This window comes from Megalopta genalis, chromosome 5 (assembly GCF_051020955.1).
Source record: "Megalopta genalis isolate 19385.01 chromosome 5, iyMegGena1_principal, whole genome shotgun sequence".
Lineage (NCBI taxonomy): Eukaryota > Metazoa > Arthropoda > Insecta > Hymenoptera > Halictidae > Megalopta > Megalopta genalis.
Genome location: NC_135017.1, coordinates 7,008,272 through 7,031,903, shown reverse-complemented (window position 1 = coordinate 7,031,903; position 23,632 = coordinate 7,008,272). Strand labels below are relative to the sequence as shown.

Below are 23,632 nucleotides of genomic sequence, written 5' to 3'. Positions count from 1 at the left end.
AAAAATAATCATTCTTAACTTTAGGTAATTAAATATTTTTGCGTTTGTTAAGCAATAATTTTTAATTAATTTTAATTGATATCTTTGATAAAAAAATTGTTTAAATATAATTTTACGAACTATTTTTTACTTTCTAAATTTGTTTTTTATATATATGTAAAATACAAAGGCGAGTAATTTTTTTGTAATCAACGCATACAAAAATTACGGGAAACATAAATACACATCTTAAGTGTGCAAACAGGTATTTTTATGATTATTTATAATAATTATAATCTTTTCAACGGTGCGGATTGAGGAATACAATGCTGTTTTTGTATAACTTTTTAATCATAATAGATATTAGCACGTGATTTGTTTAGAATAATATACAAATATTATGTGACAAACAAGTTTGAAAAATAATAAAAAATTATATTAGAAATATTTAATTTGTTATTGTTATTACATAATTTGTCTAAGTTCTCAATTATTTTTGTGGGTACTATTATTCGTATGCTAGATGCGAAAAGATTAGAATAATTCTGAGATGTCCAAATGCGAAAATTCTGAAATAAAACGTGTCAATAAACAATTAATTTTCAATAAACAAATGTATAAAGAATTAGGAGCACGTGTTCCTATTTTTACAAGTCAAATCCGCAGTTTAGTAATGTTATTCCCCATAAATAGGGAAAAATGAAAACGAACCCCATCGTAGCGTTACAGGGTTCGTTCACATGTATGTATGCGTACAAGGTTTCCCGGGTTTCCCACAGTTTCCCCCACTGTACATAGTACAATTGCTAGAAAAAGTACAATTTTGAATTATCCCGCCTCGCAGAAGAAGATTGTTACCACACGTTTTGTTTAATTACTTGTGAAAATAATACTTTTGATTGAGAATAAATAGAGATGATGCAGCCAAACGGGACAATTACACGGACAAGTAAATTGCAGATTTTGGAAACAATTTACAACCTAATGTACAGTCGTCGAAAATCATGAACCATCCTTCAGGTAAGAAATTTATTTAATTCGATTTGACAAAGTTTCGAATAAACTAAGCCAATATCAATATATTAAATTTGCACATTTTTACTGTAGACTTATAAAGGGAATGTAATTAAAATCAACGTCTCTACTACATATGATCTTTCCGTTGTACTATTAAGTATTTATCGTCATGGTAACGTCCTTGTTTATGATTATCACTTTGGCTACTTTCTACTTTAAGGATTTAATACAATTTTAAATAAAGGTAACGTTAGTGAGGTATAATTTTTAATTGTTTGTGAAAAGTAATGTACATCTAAATATAAAAAGGATTTAAGATTCGAAATGTAAGACCATTCGTAATGATAACAGAATTTGTACACATAAATAACATACATGGATAATATTCTATAATTACTTTTTAAAATTATGACTATAAAGTATTTATTTGAAAAATAGAAACTAGAACAGAAAATGATCCGTAATGACAGTAAAGATCTATAGATTTTTCAATAGTAAAATCCAAGTATTTGAAAATTTAACAATTGTTTTTTATCTAAAATTTATATCCAATGAATTGTTTTTTGTGTTATAGATAGTATAACATAATAAATATTGTAATTATTATATGCACATGTTAATATTGATTCTAGAGCAATGAACAAAAAAAAGTATAAAAATGATTTTACTCAAATACCATGGGTACCAGCAGTGAAATCGGTTGAATCTATTGATTGGTCATTGTGCCAACAACATGCTAGAAAGCAGGCATTACCAGGTCATTCTTGGTCAAAAGTCACATCCAAAAAACATTTAAATAGGTACATAAAATTATCAGAAGATTTTGGGAGCATATTTACATCAACGGTGTACCAACTTCATAAAAAGAGGTTGTTGAAAGATAAAGAACAGTTTAAAGCAAGCCCCAAGGTATTTAAACAAAAACTTGCATATCCTCCGTTGGAGTTTCAAAGAAAGTATAAAGGTGAGACGCAACAAGGACTTGTAAAAAAATATGTGCATCATCTACCAAATAATATTATTAGTTTGGAAGAACTAGCTGATGGTACTTGGTTACATTCAAATGATGTTCAAAAGCAAGTTTCTAAAATATTTAAAAGGGTTGGGAAGATTAAGAAGTTCAAAGATGCTAAGCGGAAGGTCTCATCAGAAATAGAGGTAAAATATATTCTTTATTTAGGTAAATAAAAATTTACAAATATTTTATTGATTACTGAAAATTGTAGAATTTTCAACAATATGAGGCTGAAATGCCAAGGTCAATAGAAGAACAAATAGATAGTTTCTTAAAAGAAATCAACAAGGAACAGAAGAGATACGCAGAATTAGAAGATAATGAAATAATTTGTTCAAGTAGTCGTGAAACTATGTTTACAGAATTAGACAGTTATGATTATAGTAATCTTGAAGAGGCAAAGAAATATATTACTGGTAAATTGCGGAAACGAGAAGAGTAAGCTCTAAATAATTTGAGTCCATATGTGTTAATTAATGACTATTTCATTAATGAGATCTTCCTTAGTTTCAACGAATTGCTAGAAGATTTGAAATCCGAAATTATTGAAAATTACAAACAACGTCTCCAATATATTACTCTCGATTGTATCCTCTTGGAGACCAGTGAAAGAAGAAGATTACGCTTAGACAAATCACCTGTTGAGTATCAACTTATTACTATACGAGCGCCTGTTCCTTGGCATACATCTAAATTAATTGCCGAGCATTATATGCAGCACAATTTGTTCATTGGAAACGAGATACTGAAAGATATTCAAGATCTTTATTTTTCCAAGTAAGATGAGTATCTTATAATTAGTATTTTTCTATGATATACTTCTCGTATTTTATATAGAGCATTGGTTTTTAATATCTATGTATGTCAAATGTTTTAATTTAGATAAAGATATCAAAAGCATCCAGTAAACATGTTTAATGGCAATTTATCAGGTATCAAGATATGATGATACTAAGACTTCAAGATCTAGGAGACTTTCCTATCTCGGCTTTTGAAATGGAGGGTAGAGTAAATTCATTATGCAATGAAACAATGAATAAACTCACAAAAGAATGGTTGGCAAATATCGCTGAAATTTTCTTAGAAAAAAAGCATATTTGGTCTTGTTTGGTAGAAGAGCACCACAAAGCCTCTACTGTATTGATACAAAATTATTTTTTAAGTGTGAACACCCTACTATCTAACCAATTACGGATGATAGTAATGAAAACGTTGCATCATATCAGAGAATTTTTTATAGAATACAGCAATGGAAATTACTTTAAGGGTGATTATGAGGACCTGATGTTTTGCAAGTAGGAGACCTTTTCTCTTTGGATGGACCTCATATGTCTTCTAAATAATATGGAGGTATCTTTCAGACCTCCTTTCATAACTATAATAATTGAACCAGAACTTGGAACCCCACTTTTGCACTGTAAACCAAGCATATCAGAAGTACAATCAATGATCTTACAATGTATCGACAACATCCTTAGGGTGGCAGCATATGTTCCAAAAATCGAAACTCTTCTATTTCCTGAACTGGAATGTCGTGATTATCTGTTCCCTATATCACGATACGAAGAGGAGGTAAAAACAATATTTTTATCGAAAATAGTAGCTCCAATGACTAAAAACAGCAATTTCGTTATTTTACAGGTTTCGCTAATAATAGCCGATACATTAGAAGTCCTCAGTGTACATGCGGCGGGACCGGGACTTTACCTAAAGTGTTATGATGATTTGCTGTACATCTTAGACGGACAAGCTAAACGAAATTTGGACAATTTCTTCGCGATCGATCCATTCCCATTTCTGCGTGAATTCGAGAACCGAATAAAGGACTACGATAATCTCCGAAAAGAGATCATTATATTTCGTTCTAAGGTAAGATTAATGTCCATAGAACAAACTGAACTATAAATTAGATTCTTTCAGGTCCCTCTGAACATGATCGAGATTGACTGTTCATTAGTCAACAACACCTTGAGGCAAGTCCTGCATGATCTTCGCAGTCAGATTTGCGATTATTTTGCTGATGAACTACGGGCCAATAACCGTGATCTATGTACCACCTTCGATACGATAGCAGAGACCATCTCGAAGATGCCCGAGAAAACGCGGGAAGTGGTCGAGCTATATAATTATCTATGCGAGAGTCGAGACTCAACCTTGTTCAACTTGAAAAGGCAACTGGCACATTCCATCGAATTACTGTTGTTCTTATTTGACTATCAACCTCCGGCAATGGAAGACATCCAACTAAGTTCCCGCGCCATCACCTGGCCAAAGGAGATGGACACAGTGATGGAACTAGCGAATTCTAGATTGAACATGAGAAGGGAGTTCCTGGAGGATGTGCTGCGCATAAAAAAGGAGACTTTTGAGCATGCGATCAAGACCATGGAGCAGGGGATTGATCAGTTTAAACGGAAGGATCCTCCGATGCTGACAATGTCTGAAATGGAGGACGCAGTTAGGGAGGTGGAGCACCTCTCCGCCGGGATGGAGGCGATTAAAAAGGAAGCCGAGGAAATCAACGAAGAGGAATCCCTTTTGGATATGGAATTGAGTCCGTATATGACGTTGCCGGCGATGGCAAACCTCGTGAATACATTAGACACAGTCTGGCACACCACGTTGAGCTTCCACGTGAACTACGATAAGTGGTACTACGGTCCATTTGAGGGGCTAAACGCTGATGAGATCACAGATAATGTAGAGAATGTCTGGCGGACATTGTACAGATTGGCGCGTCTTCTAACGGATGTACCTGGTGCGAGACGAATTGTGGATACCGTCCGCGGCAAGGTAGAAAAGTTTAAGCAACTGCTCCCCGTCCTGCAGATTATTTGTACACCAGGCATGCAAAAGCGTCACTGGGATCAGATGAGCAAGATAGTGAATGTGGAGATCGAGCCTACGGAAACCAGCAGTCTGTCAGACATGATAGACTTAGGGTTGCTGGTCCACATCACCAAGCTCGAGGAGATCGCGTCCGCTGCTGTGAAGGAACACGGGCTGCAGTTAAGCTTGCAGAAGATGAAAGACGAGTGGAGCAATATATTCTTCGACCTGACCGCATATCGGGAGACAGGTGTCGATATTCTAACAGCAGTGGACGACATACAAGTGCTTCTGGACGACCACATTCTGAAGGCGCAGACAATGCGCAGCTCGCCCTTCGTAAAGGCGTTCGAACATGAGATGCAAGAGTGGGAAGATAAGCTGCTGTTGATGCAGGACATCATCGACCAGTGGTTGGTATGCCAGGCGACCTGGATGTACTTGGAGCCGATTTTCAGCAGCGAGGACATTATGCGGCAGATGCCCACCGAGGCGAAGAACTTCCGGCGGATGGACAAGATTTGGCGCACAATCATGAAGTACGTAGGTGCTAATAGACTTGTGCTAGAGGCAACTGGCATGCCGAAAATGCTGAACGAGTTTAAACTATGTAACATGTTGCTCGACGAGATACAAAAGGGCTTGAACGACTATCTTGAGAGGAAGCGTTTGTTCTTCCCGAGGTTCTTCTTCTTGTCAAACGACGAATTGCTAGAGATACTCTCCGAGACCAAGGATCCGCAGAGAGTGCAGCCGCACTTGAAGAAATGCTTCGAGGGAATCAGTAAGCTACGGTTCACTAAGGAAGAGGAGATTATTGGGATGTTGTCTGATCAAGAGGAATACGTTCCTCTGAGCGGAAAGATATACCCTGCAGATGCGAAAGGTATGGTTGAGAGATGGCTAAGCCAGGTTGAGCAGCTCATGGTGACCTCTCTCCGCGACATTGCTGAAGAGAGCGTAATCTCGTACTTCGACACCCCTAGAGCCGAGTGGATATTTTCTTGGCCTGGTCAGATAGTGATTTGTGCAAGCCAAGTACATTGGACCAGCGAGGTTTGCGAATCATTCGACAATCAGAGTACAAATAACTATTTATACACGTGCAACTCTCAAATTGAGGAGGTTGTGTCCTTGGTCAGAGGCAAGCTGGAGGCAGGAGCTAGGATAACGATCAATGCGTTGATCGTCATAGACGTTCATGCGCGGGATGTAGTCAAGTTGCTCGTCGAGAAACAAGTGACAGACGCGATGGACTTTGATTGGATATCGCAGCTGCGATATTACTGGCTGAACAATAGCATCACGGTTGCGATGATCACAACCAGCGTAGCGTATGCTTTTGAATATCTAGGTAACACCGCCAGGTTGGTGATCACACCGTTGACCGATAGATGTTACAGAACACTGATGGGAGCATTGAAATTAAATTTTGGTGGCTCACCAGAGGGACCAGCAGGAACTGGTAAAACTGAGACGGCAAAGGATCTAGCGAAGGCTGTGGCCAAGCAGTGCGTGGTATTCAATTGTTCGGATGGTCTAGACTACAAGGCAATGGGGAAGTTCTTCAAAGGACTCGCTCAGTCTGGAGCTTGGGCCTGCTTCGACGAGTTTAATAGAATCGACCTGGAAGTACTCTCAGTGATTGCACAGCAGATTCTGACCATACAAATGGCTATAAGCATGAAGCTGGAGACGTTCATGTTTGAAGGCACAGAGCTTAAGCTGAACCCCACATGCTACATCATAATAACGATGAATCCTGGTTACGCCGGCCGTCAGGAGCTTCCGGACAACTTGAAGGTTCTGTTCCGTTCCGTGGCCATGATGGTACCGGATTACGCCATGATAGGCGAGATCACGCTGTACTCTCTTGGATTCATAGACGCTAAGAATCAAGCAGAGAAGATCGTTCACACGTATAAACTTTGCTCCGAGCAACTGAGCTCGCAGAATCATTATGACTACGGTATGCGAGCTGTAAAGACAGTTCTCGTCGCCGCGGGGAATCTAAAGTTAAAGTACCCAATGGAAAACGAGTCCATGCTGGTCCTCCGAGCTATCATAGATGTAAACCTCCCAAAGTTCTTGGCTCAGGATGTTCCATTATTTAATGGTATTTATAAAGATTTATTCCCAGGCATTGACCTTCCTCAGCCGGATAGGGACGAGCTGATCGAACTAGTGAAGGTGATCTTGGAGAAACGGAATCTGCAATCCACACCCTGGTACATGGAGAAGATAGTGCAGATCTATGAGATGATCCTAGTGCGACATGGCTTAATGATTGTTGGACGCACGCTTAGCGGGAAGACGAAGGCATACCAGAGCCTAGCAGAAGCTTTAGGTGATTTATCTGGTAAAAGACGGGCTGCTATGAGGGAGTACCAAACTATTTATAAAATCATCAACCCGAAGGCCATCACTCTGGAACAACTGTATGGCAGTTTCGACCTGGTGTCCCACGAATGGAGCGATGGTGTTCTAGCGAATATGTTCAGAGAGTTTGCTCAATCTTTCTCGGTTGACCGCAAGTGGATCGTGTTTGACGGTCCTGTCGACGCCGTTTGGATAGAGAGCATGAACACGGTGCTTGACGATAATAAAAAGCTCTGCCTGATGTCTGGGGAAATCATAACTATGTCGCATAAGATGAACATGATATTCGAACCCGAAGATCTGGAACATGCTTCGCCAGCTACTGTTAGCCGATGTGGAATGATCTACATGGAGCCGTCTCAGCTTGGTTGGAAAGCACTGTTTGAGTCGTACAAGAAGTATCTGAAAGAGAAGCTGCTTCTTGAACAGTTTGAACTTGTCGTGGAATTAGTGGATTGGTTAACAGAATCGATTCTGAGCTTCATAGATAGATACTGTAAAACGTTTATACCAGTATCAGAGCTTCATATGTTTCTGGTGAGTATCCTGGTAACAATCGTTGGTATGAAAATAATACTTATTGTTTCAGTCTTTTACAAGATTATTTACGTCATTGCTGGACGAAGAGACGCAGGTCAGTACTGTCTGGCTGCAATGCATATTATTGTTCACTATGATTTGGGGCATGTGTTCGACGCTGACCAGTGAGAGCAGAAAGTCTCTGGATGTTTATTTAAGAAAAGTATTGTTGGGTAATGACGACGAATGTCCCAGACCAAAATCATTTAAATTGTCGAAGGCGCAGTTGTTCCCTGAGAAAGGTACTATTTTTGAATGGATATATGATAAAAGAAATAATGGCAGTTGGATATCTTGGATGGACCCAACGTTAATGGTAATTAAAGTTTCAGTCTTATCAAAATGATACCTTGATATCTTCACTCATGATCTTTACTTTCATGTTTCAGGCTACATTAATACCAGAGTCAAAATCTAGTCAACTGATAGTGCCAACATCCGAAGTAGTAATCCAAAACTTCTTTCTAACAAACCTGTTATACAGGTCAATACCCCTCTTATTTGTGGGGCCAACAGGTACCGGCAAGTCTGCAGTCATTCTGGACTACCTGGTGTCCTTGAACCGAGACAAATACATGGAGAATGTAATAAACTTCAGTGCCTGCACCACCGCTTTTCAGACTCAAGAAATGGTAATGTCTAAGCTAGATCGTCGAAGAAAGGGTGTTTACGGTCCACCAATGGGAAAGAAATGCATTCTCTTCGTCGACGACATGAGCGTACCACAAACGGAAATCTACGGTGCCCAGCCACCTATTGAACTAATTCGTCAATGGGTAGATCATGGGCATTGGTTCGACGTAAAAGACACAACGATGCTGTACCTGGTGGACATGTTCTTGATCGCTGCAATGTTGCCACCAGGTGGTAGTTCTAACTTGGTGACGTCTAGATTAACTCGCCACATGCACATAATTGGCATCGACGTGTTTGAGGAGGCAACCATTTCGAAAATCTTCTCCACGATCCTAGAGAATCATTTCGCGAAGGGATTCCCCCCGGAAGTTGCAAGATTAGGGAAGATGGTTATCAGTGCCACCACGGACGTATACTTCGCAGCTATTCAGAAGTTCTTGCCCACACCAGCTAAAAGTCACTACACATTCAATCTGCGTGACTTCAATCGAGTCATCAAGGGCATACTTCTGGTACCAGCCGCCAGGATGCAGGACCCGGATAAACTCATCAGATTGTGGATCCACGAAGTGTACAGGGTATTCAATGATAGATTGGTGGACGTCAACGATGAAGAGGTTCTGTTTAAGATAGTAAATCATACCTGCTACGAACAGCTCCGACAGCCTATGGAAAAGGTACTCGCTAGATTTCTGCGGAACAATGAGAAAGTGATTAAAAGTTCGCATATCCGTGACCTTTTCTTCGGCAACTACATTGAACCCGATGCCATTCCCAAGGTGTACGATGAAGTGGTGGACTTGAAGGACTTACAGAAAAAAATGGACTTCTATCTAGTAGAGTACAACATGCTTTCCAAGACTCAAATGAATCTAGTCTTGTTTAGGTATGCCATCGATCACATTTCCCGTGTCTCACGGATACTTCTACAAGAAAATGGTCATGCTCTTCTAGTTGGGATCGGCGGATCTGGTAGAAGCTCCTGTGCCAAACTCGCAACCAGTATGTGCGAGTATCTGATATACCAGGTGGAAATGACCAGATCGTACGGAGTCACGGAATGGCGAGAGGACATGAAGAATCTACTGCTTCGCGTAGGCTGTGATGGGAAATCCACTAGCTTTCTCTTCGGCGATCACCAGATCAAAACGGAATCATTCGTGGAGGACATAAACATGATACTGAACACAGCGGATATACCAAACTTGTACAACTCCGAGGAGAAAGCCGAGATCATGGACAAGATGTCGAACTTGCCCCAAGACACCGGGAAGAAAGGGGAGACCACGCCGATGACACTCTACAACTTGTTCCTAAAAAGAGTCATGAAGTGTCTTCACCTGATCTTGACTATGTCGCCGATTGGAAACGCATTCAGGAATCGTCTCAGGATGTTCCCATCCCTCATCAACTGTTGCACCATCGACTGGTTCACAATTTGGCCGGAGGACGCTTTGGAGAAGGTGGCACGGATGTCCTTACAGAACGTGGAGATTAGCGAAGATCTGCGTGAGAAGTGTGTACAAATCTCCAAGGAGTTTCATACAAGCATTACCAAAGCCAGCGAGGACTATTTTAAAACACAAGGTAGGAGGTACTATACGACTCCCACCAGTTTCCTGCAGTTGATTAATTTGCTGGGTAAGCTATATAATCGAAAAACTCAGGAGATAGTGTTGGGACAGAACCGTTACGAAACTGGTTTGGAGAAATTGGACTTTGCAGCTGGCGAGATAGCGGTGATGAAGGTGGAGCTGCAGGAGCTGCAGCCGAAGCTGATGGCGCAGTCCGACTTGAGTAACAAACTTATGATCAAAATAGAGCAGGACACGATCAACATAGAGGCGAGAAAGGAAGTGGTGGCAGCTGAGGAAGCATTAGCGAACGAGGCTGCTGCAGCAGCTCAGGCCATAAAAGACGATTGTGAGGGCGATCTGGCCGAAGCCACCCCAGCGCTAGAAGCCGCTTTAGCCGCTTTGGATACCCTCAAGCCAGCGGACATTACTATCGTGCGATCCATGAAAAGTCCACCGGCGGGCGTAAGATTAGTGATGGAAGCTGTGTGCGTGCTGAAGGGTGTAAAACCGGAAAAGGTCACAGACTCAGCAACCGGACAAACGGTGGAGGACTACTGGCCGGCATCCATAAAGGTACTCGGCGACATGAAGTTCCTCGAGAGCCTGAAGAACTTCGACAAGGATAATGTGCCACCAGTGTACATGAAGAAGATTCGCGATAAATTCATCAACGACAGGAGCTTCCAGCCAGAGGCCATTAAGAAGGTTTCGACCGCTTGCGAGGGTCTCTGCAAGTGGGTGCGAGCCATGGAGGTCTACGACAGAGTCATCAAAGTTGTGAAACCGAAGCAGGAAATGCTGGCGGAAGCGGAAGCTGCTCTGGCTTCGCAGATGGAAGCTCTGAACGCCAAGAGGGCGCTTCTACAGGAAGTCAGCCAGAAACTGCAAGCTTTGAACGACGAATTCGCCGAATGTATGCGTGAGAAGAAGAAGCTGGAGGACCAGATCAACTACTGTATGCAGAAACTGGACAGAGCCGAGAAGCTACTGGGCGGTTTGAGCGGTGAGAAGAACAGATGGAATGAAAACGCGATCGCGTTAGGTCAGAGCTTACACAATGTCATCGGTGATATACTCCTTTGTTGTGGGGTGATAGCTTACCTAGGAGCCTTCACGGTAGACTACAGAACCAGCCTGATCGCTCAGTGGTACTCATTCTGTCAGAAAATCAAGATCCCTTGCAGTGACAAATTCAGTTTGATCGATGTACTAGGCAAACAAGTGGAAATCAGGGCATGGACGATCTTTGGTCTCCCAGCGGACAACTATTCTGTGGAAAATGGCATAATCGTGAAGAATGCAGACCGCTGGCCACTTTTGATTGACCCGCAGAATCAAGCGAACAAGTGGGTGAAGAACATGGAGAAGGAGAACAAGCTAGTGGTTATCAAGCTTACTGATCCAAATTACGTGAAGGTGGTTGAAACTTGTATACAACTTGGAACACCAGTTCTGTTGGAGAATATTCTCGAGGAGATCGATGCTATACTCGAACCAGTGCTGTTGAAGAATATATACAGAGAGCGTGGCGAGTTGTACATGAAGTTTGGTGAAAACGTTATCGAGTACAACACCGACTTCAAATTTTATATCACCACGCGCTTGCGGAATCCTCATTACTTGCCAGAGGTAGTTGTCAAGGTGACCTTGTTGAACTTCATGATCACACCGCAGGGACTACAAGATCAGCTGCTGGGCATTGTTGTCGCCAAAGACTTGCCTGTTCTCGAAGAGCGTAAAAACCAGCTGATCGTAGAAGGTGCGAACAACAGGAAGATCTTGGAAGAAGTAGAGAATAAGATTCTAGAAGTGTTGTCCCTCTCGGAGGGCAATATACTCGAGGATGAAACAGCGATCCAAATACTGTCCTCTTCGAAGGTGCTGTCAGAGGATATTCAAGCAAAGCAGACGATAGCTGCAAAAACTGCAATAGAGATTGATAACGCTCGTAACGGATACATGCCCGTTTCAGAGCACGGATCCGTCCTCTTCTTCTGCATCTCAGAGCTGACAAACATTGACCCGATGTATCAGTACTCTCTAGTGTGGTTTATTCACCTGTACATCATGGCAATAGCCAACAGCGAGCAAACATCGAACTTGGCTGTCCGGATAAAAAGCATGAACACGTACTTCACTGCCAGCATCTACAGAAACGTGTGCCGGTCCTTATTTGAGAAGGACAAGCTAATATTCTCCTTTGTCCTGTGCGTTGGTCTAATGCGTGCAGCTCATGAATTGGAAGAAAGTCTTTGGACGTTCTTGTTAACTGGCGGAGTAGCGTTGGACAATCCTTTCCCTAATCCAGATTCGTCTTGGTTGACTGATAGATCCTGGTCCGAAGTAGTCAGAGCTACAAATTTGCAAGGACTTGAGAAGCTAAAGGATTCCTTCCAAAAGAATACGCGCCAGTGGAAAACTTTCTATGATCTGTCTAATCCCCAGGATAATCCTTTTCCACAACCGTTTGATCAGGTGACCGAAGGCCTGATTAAACTGGTGATCCTCAGGTGTATAAGACCAGACAAAATCGTAGCTGCGGTACGGTCCTTTATTATACACCGGATGGGACAGTTCTTCGTCGAACCTCCACCGTTTGACCTTCAAGGGTCCTACAACGATTCTAGCAACGTGACCCCACTTCTCTTCATCTTATCCCCTGGATCCGATCCAATGGCTGGACTAATACGGTTTGCAGAGAACTATGGGATATCCAAGAAGAATCTTATGACCATATCCCTAGGCCAAGGCCAGGGCCCTATAGCCGCAAACATGATAAATGTCGGAATTAAAAGCGGGGAATGGGTGGTACTCCAAAATTGCCACTTGGCGATTTCATGGATGAAAGATTTGGAAAGAATTTGTGATGAAGTCATCACGCCTGAGAACACGAATGTCAAGTTTAGATTGTGGCTGACTAGTTATCCATCCGAAGACTTTCCGATATCCATTTTACAGAATGGCGTGAAGATGACCAATGAGCCTCCCAAAGGGTTGAAGAACAATTTACTTAGGAGCTACCTCAATGATCCTGTGTCAGATCCGAAGTTCTATGGTAGTTGCAGAAAGATAGTAGAGTGGAGGCACCTCCTATTTTCTTTATGCTTCTTCCACGCTGTCGTCCAAGAAAGACGTAATTTTGGACCATTAGGCTGGAACATTCCTTATGAGTTCAATGAGTCAGATCTGCGAATTAGTATTCTACAATTACAGGTGAAAAGAATTTCATTTATTTAAGAAAAATTTAATTTATCTTATAACATTGGACAGAGGTTAATCACAATTAACTTCTTTTTAGCTCTTCTTAAATGATTATGAAAAAGTGCCTTTTGACGCGCTTCTTTATCTTACTGGCGAATGCAATTATGGTGGACGCGTTACAGATGATAAAGACAGACGTCTATTGAATTCCTTACTTCAAGGGTTCTACAATGCCGCAGTTATCACTCAGCAAGAGTAAGTTAGTTTAAACAAAGATGATCTAAATCCCGATTTTAAACAATTCACCTTGCAACTTATCTGTTGCTATTTCTTTTAGATACTGTTTTTCACCAAGTTGTATGTACCGTATGCCTCTAAATACCGAGCATCAAGCTTGTGTAGCATACATTCGAAGTTTGCCAATTGATCAGCACCCCGAGGTCTATGGTCTACACGAGAATGCGGATATAACGAAGGATAATCAGGAGTCTATGCAACTGCTCGATGGAGCTTTACTAACACAGCCACAGATTACTGGTGTTGGGGTCGAGCGAGACGTGGACGCTATGGTTTTTAATTTATGCGACGATATTCTATCTAAAATGAGATTGCCCTTCGACGTTGTGGAAGTGGCTAAGAACTATCCAGTGCTTTACATGAACAGCATGAATACGGTTCTTCGGCAGGAGCTGATCAGATTCAATAACTTGTTGCTCGTTATTAGAAACACCTTGGCGGACACGCAAAAAGCCATCAAAGGCTTGGTTCTAATGTCAGCAGAGTTAGAAGAGGTTTTCACGAGCATGAGCATCGGCAAAGTGCCTGGAGCTTGGAATAAAAGGTCCTATCCGTCCTTGAAACCGCTCGGAAGCTATGTAAATGATTTAATTGAGAGATTAGAGTTCTTTCAAAACTGGATAGACTTCGATGCACCAAATGTGTTCTGGATATCCGGTTTCTTCTTTACTCAATCGTTCCTCACCGGCGTCTTGCAGAACTTCGCGCGTAAAAATAAAATTCCAATCGACAGGGTGGACTTCGAATTTGAAGTGACTGCATTCGAAACCAGCGTGAACACTGCACCATCCTATGGAGTATACATAAAGGTACATTTGAAGAAACGTTACTACATGTTTTGAGTACTTTTTAATTTTTCTACTTTCTCTCAGGGCTTATTTTTAGAAGGTGCTAGATGGAATAGAGAAGAAAAGACAATAGATGAGTCAAAGCTCAAAATAATGTTTGATGTTTTACCAATAATATGGCTACAGCCTGGTGAAAAAGCCCAATTTATTGCTAAATCTGTGTATCATTGCCCGGTATATAAGACAAGCGCAAGACGTGGCGTTTTAGCTACCACTGGTCATTCATCCAACTTTGTTTTATACATTTTACTTTTGACAATAGTTAGTGAATCTCACTGGATTAAAAGAGGAGCAGCATCTTTATGTCAACTTGACGATTGATAGCTCTATATTTATATGAAAATCAAGGAGAGACAAATAAATAGAGAAACACATAATAAAAATTTGTCAAATAATATAATTGATATTGTAACATTTCAGTAGTTGATTAATCTTACGACCTACTTATTGAACGGTGTAGTTACATATGTACAATCTGTCTCTGTCTGTTCTGAGGCACTTCATTTATGAATTTAATCTTGAATCTCTTATGTGGGATAATGTGTAATTCAAGACACTTAATGAAAAAATTGTTTATTCAATGAAATTTCCATAAGAATAGACAGTCAAGAACATTGTGCCAATAATTATCACATCGCTGTATGATATTGATATTTTTTTTTAGTTGTGTATAGTTAAATATATGTACATATGTGTATGTTAAATACATGTGTAAATGTATATATACAGAAATTCGTATAATGATCTATTACAATTTGTATAACAGCTGATTTTCAGATGTTTATTTTTGCATAACAATTTAGCTCGAATTATTAAACTGATACTGTTTCCCACTTTCTGTTAGTAATTTAAAAAAATCAAATGTTTGAAATGTATAATTCTATTCCATTCTAATAATCTTGAGCAAATAGAACGTTTTCAATCATTGCAAATTATTGGTTGAGCACATTCTCAGTCCGTTTGCTACTTAACGAGAGTAGGGTTGGTGTCGGTCGCGTTGTTGGCTTCCCTTCTTGAAATGCGTTCGACGTAACAGAAGGCAACGGTACCAATGACGATAGTTATCGTCAATATAAGAAGTTGTATATGAAGGCCGACACGAATGGTGTAGCCAAAACTGATGGCAGCCGCGACCGACTGGAAAAATTTGAACAGCACGAATGCTGATGCACTCTGTTTCGCAAAAAGTGTACCGAGCAATGAGTATATTTGGGTGTTGAAGCAAGCATCACCAAAGCCCAATGCAAGACTTCCGGCCATAGCTAAGATTGGTGAAGGTGTGATGAACCCTACTTTGTCGGTCTCCGAAAACGGTGAGTCGTTTGGCAAGTTCAAGAAAATGGAGATGAAAGCAAATAGATGTACACCAAATCCCGTAACTACAACCAACCATCCACCGCAATTGCGGGCCAGCTTTGATGCAAAAATACCAAAGATGGCTCCACCCATGACCTCACCAATTCCAATAAAAATTCCTGAAAGACCTACCAGGCTCTTACGCGACTCGCCAATTGCCTTGGTGAATCCAATGCTTGACGAATAGACGCCTGTGTAGAACGTTAAGACAAGACCAGTGTATATAAAGGTCAAGGACAACAGAAGCATCTTTAGCGTCAAGAAAAGACTGAACGCATCTATAAGCGCATCCCAGGCGGCTCTCCATGGCCTTTCTCTTGCTGGCTCTGGTATCTGAAGTTCCCTGTCAGCACTGGAGACTCCTTCAGCCTCACCCAGAACCAGCCTCTGTGATGAACTCCTCAATGTAGCCAGGAGACAGGTGCCGGCGATAGATAAGCCGGTTAGCACGCAAGAAACGATTATCCTCGTCGAACCGTCGATTTTTGGCTTTCTGAACATGAAGTACACGAACAGATTGCCGATGAACGTCGACGTTTGGAAGACTGTCCAGAACACTCCTGCGTTTCTGGACATGGTTTCGGCGTTGCTGTTCTCTGTTAGGTACTGTCCGTGCCCTGTCCATATCAAAGCAGCACCAAGGCCAAGAACACAGGAGGCAATATAGAGTAGAACATCCTGAGGCCACAGGAACGACGCTAGGAAAAGGATGAAACAGCAAGCGCCAGTTAGAATAGAAATTCGTGGCCCTGTTATTGAGATGTACGATGGAGCTAACCAGTTGCAAGTAGCGAAGACTGCATAAATAATGGATAAACTCGTGTAGGCGTCGCCAGTGAAACTGTGGTCTTCATCCATAATACTTTGCAGCACAGTTTTCTATATAGGAAACGAACACAATTTAATATATATGTGATGACATAGAAAAGAGTATGTGAAATATGCTTTCCACGGAAACATATGTACCATATATTTTTTTCCTTATCTTACATATCAGAAAATGATCATATCAGCTATAATGTCTAATCTAACTACACGGTTCCAAAATTACCGATATCAATCTATCTCAAACGTGACCATTTAAGAAATATTGAATGTTTGCATCCACACTGATAAGAATTGATCTTTGATCGGATTTTAGTATCGTACATTCCAATGAATGTGAAGCACGTGGATTAATCATATCAAAGAATACAATAATTTACAAAGCCTAACGATTAAACGTTTAATAACGAGACGAAAAGTATTAAAATATAATAATGTGTACAAACTAATAATATAATTCTGTGCGATATATTTGAAAGCAAGGATCTATACGAAGGCCGACATCGCAATCTTTGCACTCGTACCGCGAATCCGTTCTTTTATCATTTTTGCTACAAATTACACATCTGCGTCTTCTGTATACACTATATGCAGCGCTCGGCACGAAAGGGTTAAAGTATATGTCACAAGAAGTCAATTATTATGTGTAAAATCTTTTGTTATTACAGACAACTTAAATTTTTGAAAATAATTTATTCAAAGAGATATCAGTCTGTACCGTTACTCAGGTAAATATTTTCTGTTTACAGAACAATAATCTCTGTTAAGGTACATTTATCAACAGTGTGTATGTGTATTTGATAATTGTTGAAATGTAATCGAATGCACTATATCTCATTACGTATACATATTACATTTAACAATAATTTTGTCGACAATGAATTGGTACACACAAATATTACACAAACGCATATGTCAATGTTGTCCTCGCACTCACCTCAATGTTTTGCATCGCGTGAAATGCGGTAAATACCAACATGAAACCCCAACTCAGTAACATCACATTTATAAAATTCCTATTTAATCTCATGTCGGTTACGTTAAATAAAATATTTCCAATCGAGAAATAAATGAAGAAACTTAGAAGTTTCTCGCGCGCACGTTTTGAAGTTTCACAGTTGAAAACCGTATGTGTCTAGTTAACAGATGGTGGCTGTATGACAGTAAAGAAAAACCACAAATGATATTATCGTATCTATGATGTGTAGCAACGTGTAACGGAAGCTAGGATAACGATCAACGCGATGATAGTCATAAATGTTCATGCGCGGTATATGGTCAAACTCCTTGAAAAGCAAGTGAAGGGCGCGATGGATATCATAGCTGCGATACTACTGACTGAACAATAGCATCACGGTTTCGATTATCACAATCAGCGCAATGTATGCTTTTGAATATCTAGGCAACACAGCCATGTTTTTGTGATCACTCCATTGAAACACTGATGGAAGCATTTAAATTAAATTTTCGTAGCTCACCAAAAGGGCCAGCAGCAACTGGTAAAACTGAGACGACGAAGGATCTAGCGAAAGCTGTGGCCAAGCAGTGTGTGGTATGCAATTGCTCGAATGGTCTGGACTACAAGGCGATGGGGAAGATCTTCAAAGGACTCGCTCAGTCTAGAGCTGAGGCTACTTCGACGAGTTCGATTGAATCGAGCAGGAAGTACTTTCAATGATTGCACAGCAGATTATCGAGTACAACACCGATTTCAAATTTTATATTACCACGCGCCTGCGGAATCCTCATTACTTGCCAGAGAATATTCAAGAAAGGCAGACATTTCATAGCAGAGATCCGTCCTCTTCTTCTGCATCTCAGAGCTGACAAACATTGACCCGATGTATCAGTACTCTCTAGTGTGGTTTATTCACCTGTACATCATGGCAATAGCCAGCAGCGAGCAAACATCGAACTGGGCTGTCCGGATAAAAAGCATGAACACGTACTTCACTGCCAGCATCTACAGAAACGTGTGCCGGTTCTTATTTGAGAAGGACAAGCTAATATTCTCCTATGTCCTGTGCGTTGGTCTAATGCGTGCAGCTCACGAATTGGAAGAAAATCTTTGGACGTTCTTGTTAACTGGCGGAGTAGCGTTGGACAATCCTTTCCCTAATCCAGATTCGTCTTGGTTGCCTGATTGACGGCGAATTAGTATTCTACAATTACAGGTGAAAAGAATTTCATTTATTTAAGAAAAATTTAATTTATCTTATAACATTGGACAGAGGTTAATCACAATTAACTTCTTTTTAGCTCTTCTTAAATGATTATGAAAAAGTGCCTTTTGGCGCGCTTCTTTATCTTACTGGCGAATGCAATTATGGTGGACGCGTTACAGATGATAAAGACAGACGTCTATTGAATTCCTTACTTCAAGGGTTCTACAATGCCGCAGTTATCACACAGCAAGAGTAAGTTAGTTTAAACAAAGATGATCTAAATCCCGATTTTAAACAATTCACCTTGCAACTTATCTGTTGCTATTTCTTTTAGATACTGTTTTTCACCAAGTTGTATGTACCGTATGCCTCTAAATACCGAGCATCAAGCTTGTGTAGCATACATTCGAAGTTTGCCAATTGATCAGCACCCCGAGGTCTATGGTCTACACGAGAATGCGGATATAACGAAGGATAATCAGGAGTCTATGCAACTGCTCGATGGAGCTTTACTAACACAGCCACAGATTACTGGTGTTGGGGTCGAGCGAGACGTGGACGCTATGGTTTTTAATTTATGCGACGATATTCTATCTAAAATAAGATTGCCCTTCGACGTTGTGGAAGTGGCTAAGAACTATCCAGTGCTTTACATGAACAGCATGAATACGGTTCTTCGGCAGGAGCTGATCAGATTCAATAACTTGTTGCTCGTTATTAGAAACACCTTGGCGGACACGCAAAAAGCCATCAAAGGCTTGGTTCTAATGTCAGCAGAGTTAGAAGAGGTTTTCACGAGCATGAGCATCGGCAAAGTGCCTGAAGCTTGGAATAAAAGGTCCTATCCGTCCTTGAAACCGCTCGGAAGCTATGTAAATGATTTAATTGAGAGATTAGAGTTCTTTCAAAACTGGATAGACTTCGATGCACCAAATGTGTTCTGGATATCCGGTTTCTTCTTTACTCAATCGTTCCTCACCGGCGTCTTGCAGAACTTCGCGCGTAAAAATAAAATTCCAATCGACAGGGTGGACTTCGAATTTGAAGTGACTGCATTCGAAACCAGCGTGAACACTGCACCATCCTATGGAGTATACATAAAGGTACATTTGAAGAAACGTTACTACATGTTTTGAGTACTTTTTAATTTTTCTACTTTCTCTCAGGGCTTATTTTTAGAAGGTGCTAGATGGAATAGAGAAGAAAAGACAATAGATGAGTCAAAGCTCAAAATAATGTTTGATGTTTTACCAATAATATGGCTACAGCCTGGTGAAAAAGCCCAATTTATTGCTAAATCTGTGTATCATTGTCCGGTATATAAGACAAGCGCAAGACGTGGCGTTTTAGCTACCACTGGTCATTCATCCAACTTTGTTTTATACATTTTACTTTTGACAATAGTTAGTGAATCTCACTGGATTAAAAGAGGAGCAGCATCTTTATGTCAACTTGACGATTGATAGCTCTATATTTATATGAAAATCAAGGAGAGACAAATAAATAGAGAAACACATAATAAAAATTTGTCAAATAATATAATTGATATTGTAACATTTCAGTAGTTGATTAATCTTACGACCTACTTATTGAACGGTGTAGTTACATATGTACAATCTGTCTCTGTCTGTTCTGAGGCACTTCATTTATGAATTTAATCTTGAATCTCTTATGTGGGATAATGTGTAATTCAAGACACTTAATGAAAAAATTGTTTATTCAATGAAATTTCCATAAGAATAGACAGTCAAGAACATTGTGCCAATAATTATCACATCGCTGTATGATATTGATATTTTTTTTTAGTTGTGTATAGTTAAATATATGTACATATGTGTATGTTAAATACATGTGTAAATGTATATATACAGAAACTCGTATAATAATCTATTACAATTTGTATAACAGCTGATTTTCAGATGTTTATTTTTGCATAACAATTTAGCTCGAATTATTAAACTGATACTGTTTCCCACTTTCTGTTAGTAATTTAAAAAAATCAAATGTTTGAAATGTATAATTCTATTCCATTCTAATAATCTTGAGCAAATAGAACGTTTTCAATCATTGCAAATTATTGGTTGAGCAGTCACAGTCCGTTTGCTACTTAACGAGAGTAGGGTTGGTGTCGGTCACGTTGTTATCGGCTTCCCTTCTTGAAATGCGTTCGACGTAACAGAAGGCAACGGTACCAATGACGATAGTTATCGTCAATATAAGAAGCTGTATATGAAGGCCGACACGACTGGTGTAGCCAAAACTGATGGCAGCCGCGACCGAGTGGCAACATTTGAACAGCGCGAATGCTGATGCACTCTGTTTCGCAAAAAGTGTACCGAGCAATGAGTATATTTGGGTGTTGAAACAAGCATCACCAAAGCCCAATGCAAGACTTCCGGCCATAGCTAAGATTGGTGAAGGTGTGATGAACCCTACTTTGTCGGTCTCCGAAAACGGTGAGTCGTTTGGCAAGTTCAAGAAAATGGAGATGAAAGCAAATAGATGTACACCACAGCCAGTAACTACAACCAACCATCCGCCGCAATTGTGAGCCAACTTTGATGCAAAAATACCAAAGATGGCTCCACCAATGACCTCTCCGAATCCAAGAAAAATTCCTGAGAGGCCTATCAAACTCTTACGCGATTCGCCAATTGCCTTGGTGAATCCAATACTTGATGAATAAACACTTGAATAGAATGTTAACACGAAACCAGTGTACAGAAAGGTCAAGGACAGCAGAAGCATCTTTGGCGTGAAGAAAAGTCTGGTCGCATCTATAAGCGCATACCAAGCAGCTATCAATGGCCTTTCTCTTGCAGGTCCTGGTATTTGAATTTTCTTGTCGGTGCTGGAGACTCCTACAGCCTCACCCAGAACCCGCCTCTGTAATGATCTCCCTAATGTAGCCAGGAGGCAGGTGCCGGCGATGCATAAGCTGGTTAGCACAAGAGAAACAATTATCCTCGTCGAACCGTCGATTTTTGGCTTTCTGAACATGAAGTACACGAACAGATTGCCGATGAACATCGACGTTTGGAAGACTGTCCAGAACACTCCTGCGTTTCTGGACATGGTTTCGGCGTTGCTGTTCTCTGTTAGGTACTGTCCGTGCCCTGTCCATATCAAAGCAGCACCAAGGCCAAGAACACAGGAGGCAATATAGAGTAGAACATCCTGAGGCCACAGGAACGACGCTAGGAAAAGGATGTAACAGCAAGCGCCAGTTAGAATAGCAATTCGTGGCCCTGTTATTGAGATGTACGATGGAGCTAACCAGTTGCAAATGGCTAAGACTGCATAAGTAATGGATAAACTCGTGTAGGCGTCGCCAGTAAAACTGTGGTCTTCATCCTTAATACTTTGCAGCACAGTTTTCTATATAGGAAACGAACACAATTTAATATATATGTGATGACATAGAAAAGAGTATGTGAAATATGCTTTCCACGGAAACATATGTACCATATATTTTTTTCCTTATCTTACATATCAGAAAATGATCATATCAGCTATAATGTCAAATTTAACTACACGGTTCCAAAATTACCGATATCAATCTATCTCAAACGTGACCATTTAAGAAATATTGAATGTTTGCATCCACACTGATAATTGATCTTTGATCGGATTTTAGTATTGTACATTCCAATGAATGTGAAGCACGTGGATTAATCATATCAAAGAATACATAAAAAATTGTATAAGTAATGTAAAATAATGTATACATTTTATCATTTACATAGATTATTGTATTTTCATTGGCTTAAATCTATGATACAAATTCTATATCAAGAAAGAGATTATAATATAAGTATGTTAGGTATTTGAAAACCGTATCAATTTGTAGAGTCTATATATATTCTGTGTGGATTACGTTGCAATCACAACATATAAAATGCCATTGATAATAGAAAGCTTTAACCCTTTCGCTACGGCAGTTCCATCACCGAACGGAAACTCGTTCCGGAAATATGCACAGTGCGCGTGGTTTCTATATATATGTTGTTCCAAGTCTCAAATAATAACTGTGCCGAATCAAACAATCGTTGCTCCAATGTAACAAGTATATTTCCATTTTTAATTTAAAAAGACTTACAAAATTATAGGTAACATAGGTATTTATGTAATTACACAAAGCCTAACGATTAAACGTTTAATATAATTAATAACGAGACGAAAAGTATTAAAATATAATAATGTGTAAAAACTAATAATATAATTCTGTGCGATATATTTGAAAGCAAGGATCTATACGAAGGCCGACATCGCAATCTTTGCACTCGTACCGCGAATCCGTTCTTTTATCATTTTTGCTACAAATTACACATCTGCGTCTTCTGTATACACTATATGCAGCGCTCGGCGCGAAAGGGTTAAAGTATATGTCACAAGAAGTCAATTATTATGTGTAAAATCTTTTGTTATTACAGACAACTTAAATTTTTGAAAATAAAATTTATTCAAAGAGATATCAGTCTGTACCGTTACTCAGGTAAATATTTTCTGTTTACAGAACAATAATCTCTGTTAAGGTACATTTATCAACAGTGTGTATGTGTATTTGATAATTGTTGAAATGTAATCGAATGCACTATATCTCATTACGTATACATATTACATTTAACAATAATTTTGTCGACAATGAATTGGTACACACAAATATTACACAAACGCATATGTCAATGTTGTCCTCGCACTCACCTCAATGTTTCGCATCGCGTGAAATGCGGTAAATACCAACATGAAACCCCAACTCAGTAACATCACATTTATAAAATTCCTATTTAATCTCATGTCGGTTACGTTAAATAAAATATTTCTAATCGAGAAATAAATGAAGAAACTTAGAAGTTTCTCGCGCGCACGTTTTGAAGTTTCACAGTTGAAAACCGTATGTGTCTAGTTAACAGATGGTGGCTGTATGAC

At 40.0% G+C, this 23,632-nt stretch overlaps 4 protein-coding genes across 8 annotated transcripts; 2 read left to right on the top strand and 2 right to left on the bottom strand.

The window, feature by feature from the left end:
- Positions 1-466: 466 nt before the first annotated feature.
- Dnah3 (dynein heavy chain 3, axonemal) lies at positions 467-14,771 on the top strand. Of its 2 annotated transcripts, none has more exons than XM_033474056.2 (13): positions 467-999; positions 1,629-2,154; positions 2,223-2,449; positions 2,519-2,788; positions 2,944-3,306; positions 3,373-3,583; positions 3,653-3,880; positions 3,932-7,756; positions 7,809-8,114; positions 8,188-13,224; positions 13,310-13,467; positions 13,550-14,318; positions 14,382-14,771. In XM_033474056.2, the coding sequence occupies exons 2-13, from the start codon at positions 1,633-1,635 to the stop codon at positions 14,676-14,678; spliced, it is 12,213 nt and encodes a 4,070-aa protein (XP_033329947.2). In that variant the 5' UTR covers positions 467-999; positions 1,629-1,632; the 3' UTR covers positions 14,679-14,771. The 2 variants fall into 2 exon arrangements, with proteins under 2 accessions (XP_033329947.2, XP_033329948.2); XM_033474057.2 differs by lacking the exon at positions 467-999 and adding an exon at positions 1,102-1,240.
- Positions 14,735-18,149, bottom strand: LOC117222368 (UNC93-like protein MFSD11). Of its 4 annotated transcripts, none has more exons than XM_076521876.1 (3): positions 18,017-18,149; positions 16,492-16,592; positions 14,735-16,411 (listed from the first exon to the last, which is right to left on the bottom strand). In XM_076521876.1, exons 2-3 carry the CDS (start codon positions 16,565-16,567, stop codon positions 15,321-15,323), a joined length of 1,167 nt encoding a protein of 388 aa, XP_076377991.1. In that variant the 5' UTR covers positions 16,568-16,592; positions 18,017-18,149; the 3' UTR covers positions 14,735-15,320. The 4 variants fall into 4 exon arrangements, with proteins under 4 accessions (XP_076377991.1, XP_076377990.1, XP_076377989.1 ...); XM_076521875.1 differs by lacking the exon at positions 18,017-18,149 and adding an exon at positions 17,476-17,589; XM_076521874.1 differs by having other exon boundaries at positions 14,735-16,592.
- On the top strand, positions 17,783-20,259 carry LOC117228306 (dynein axonemal heavy chain 3-like). The gene is made up of 6 exons (XM_076521757.1): positions 17,783-17,836; positions 17,941-18,181; positions 18,360-18,631; positions 18,798-18,955; positions 19,038-19,806; positions 19,870-20,259. Exons 1-6 carry the CDS (start codon positions 17,783-17,785, stop codon positions 20,164-20,166), a joined length of 1,791 nt encoding a protein of 596 aa, XP_076377872.1. The 3' UTR covers positions 20,167-20,259.
- On the bottom strand, positions 20,223-23,520 carry LOC117226513 (UNC93-like protein MFSD11). Its single transcript, XM_033480927.2, has 2 exons — positions 23,408-23,520; positions 20,223-22,081 (listed from the first exon to the last, which is right to left on the bottom strand). Exons 1-2 carry the CDS (start codon positions 23,498-23,500, stop codon positions 20,807-20,809), a joined length of 1,368 nt encoding a protein of 455 aa, XP_033336818.2. The 5' UTR covers positions 23,501-23,520; the 3' UTR covers positions 20,223-20,806.
- Between the last annotated feature and the right edge of the window lie 112 nt (positions 23,521-23,632).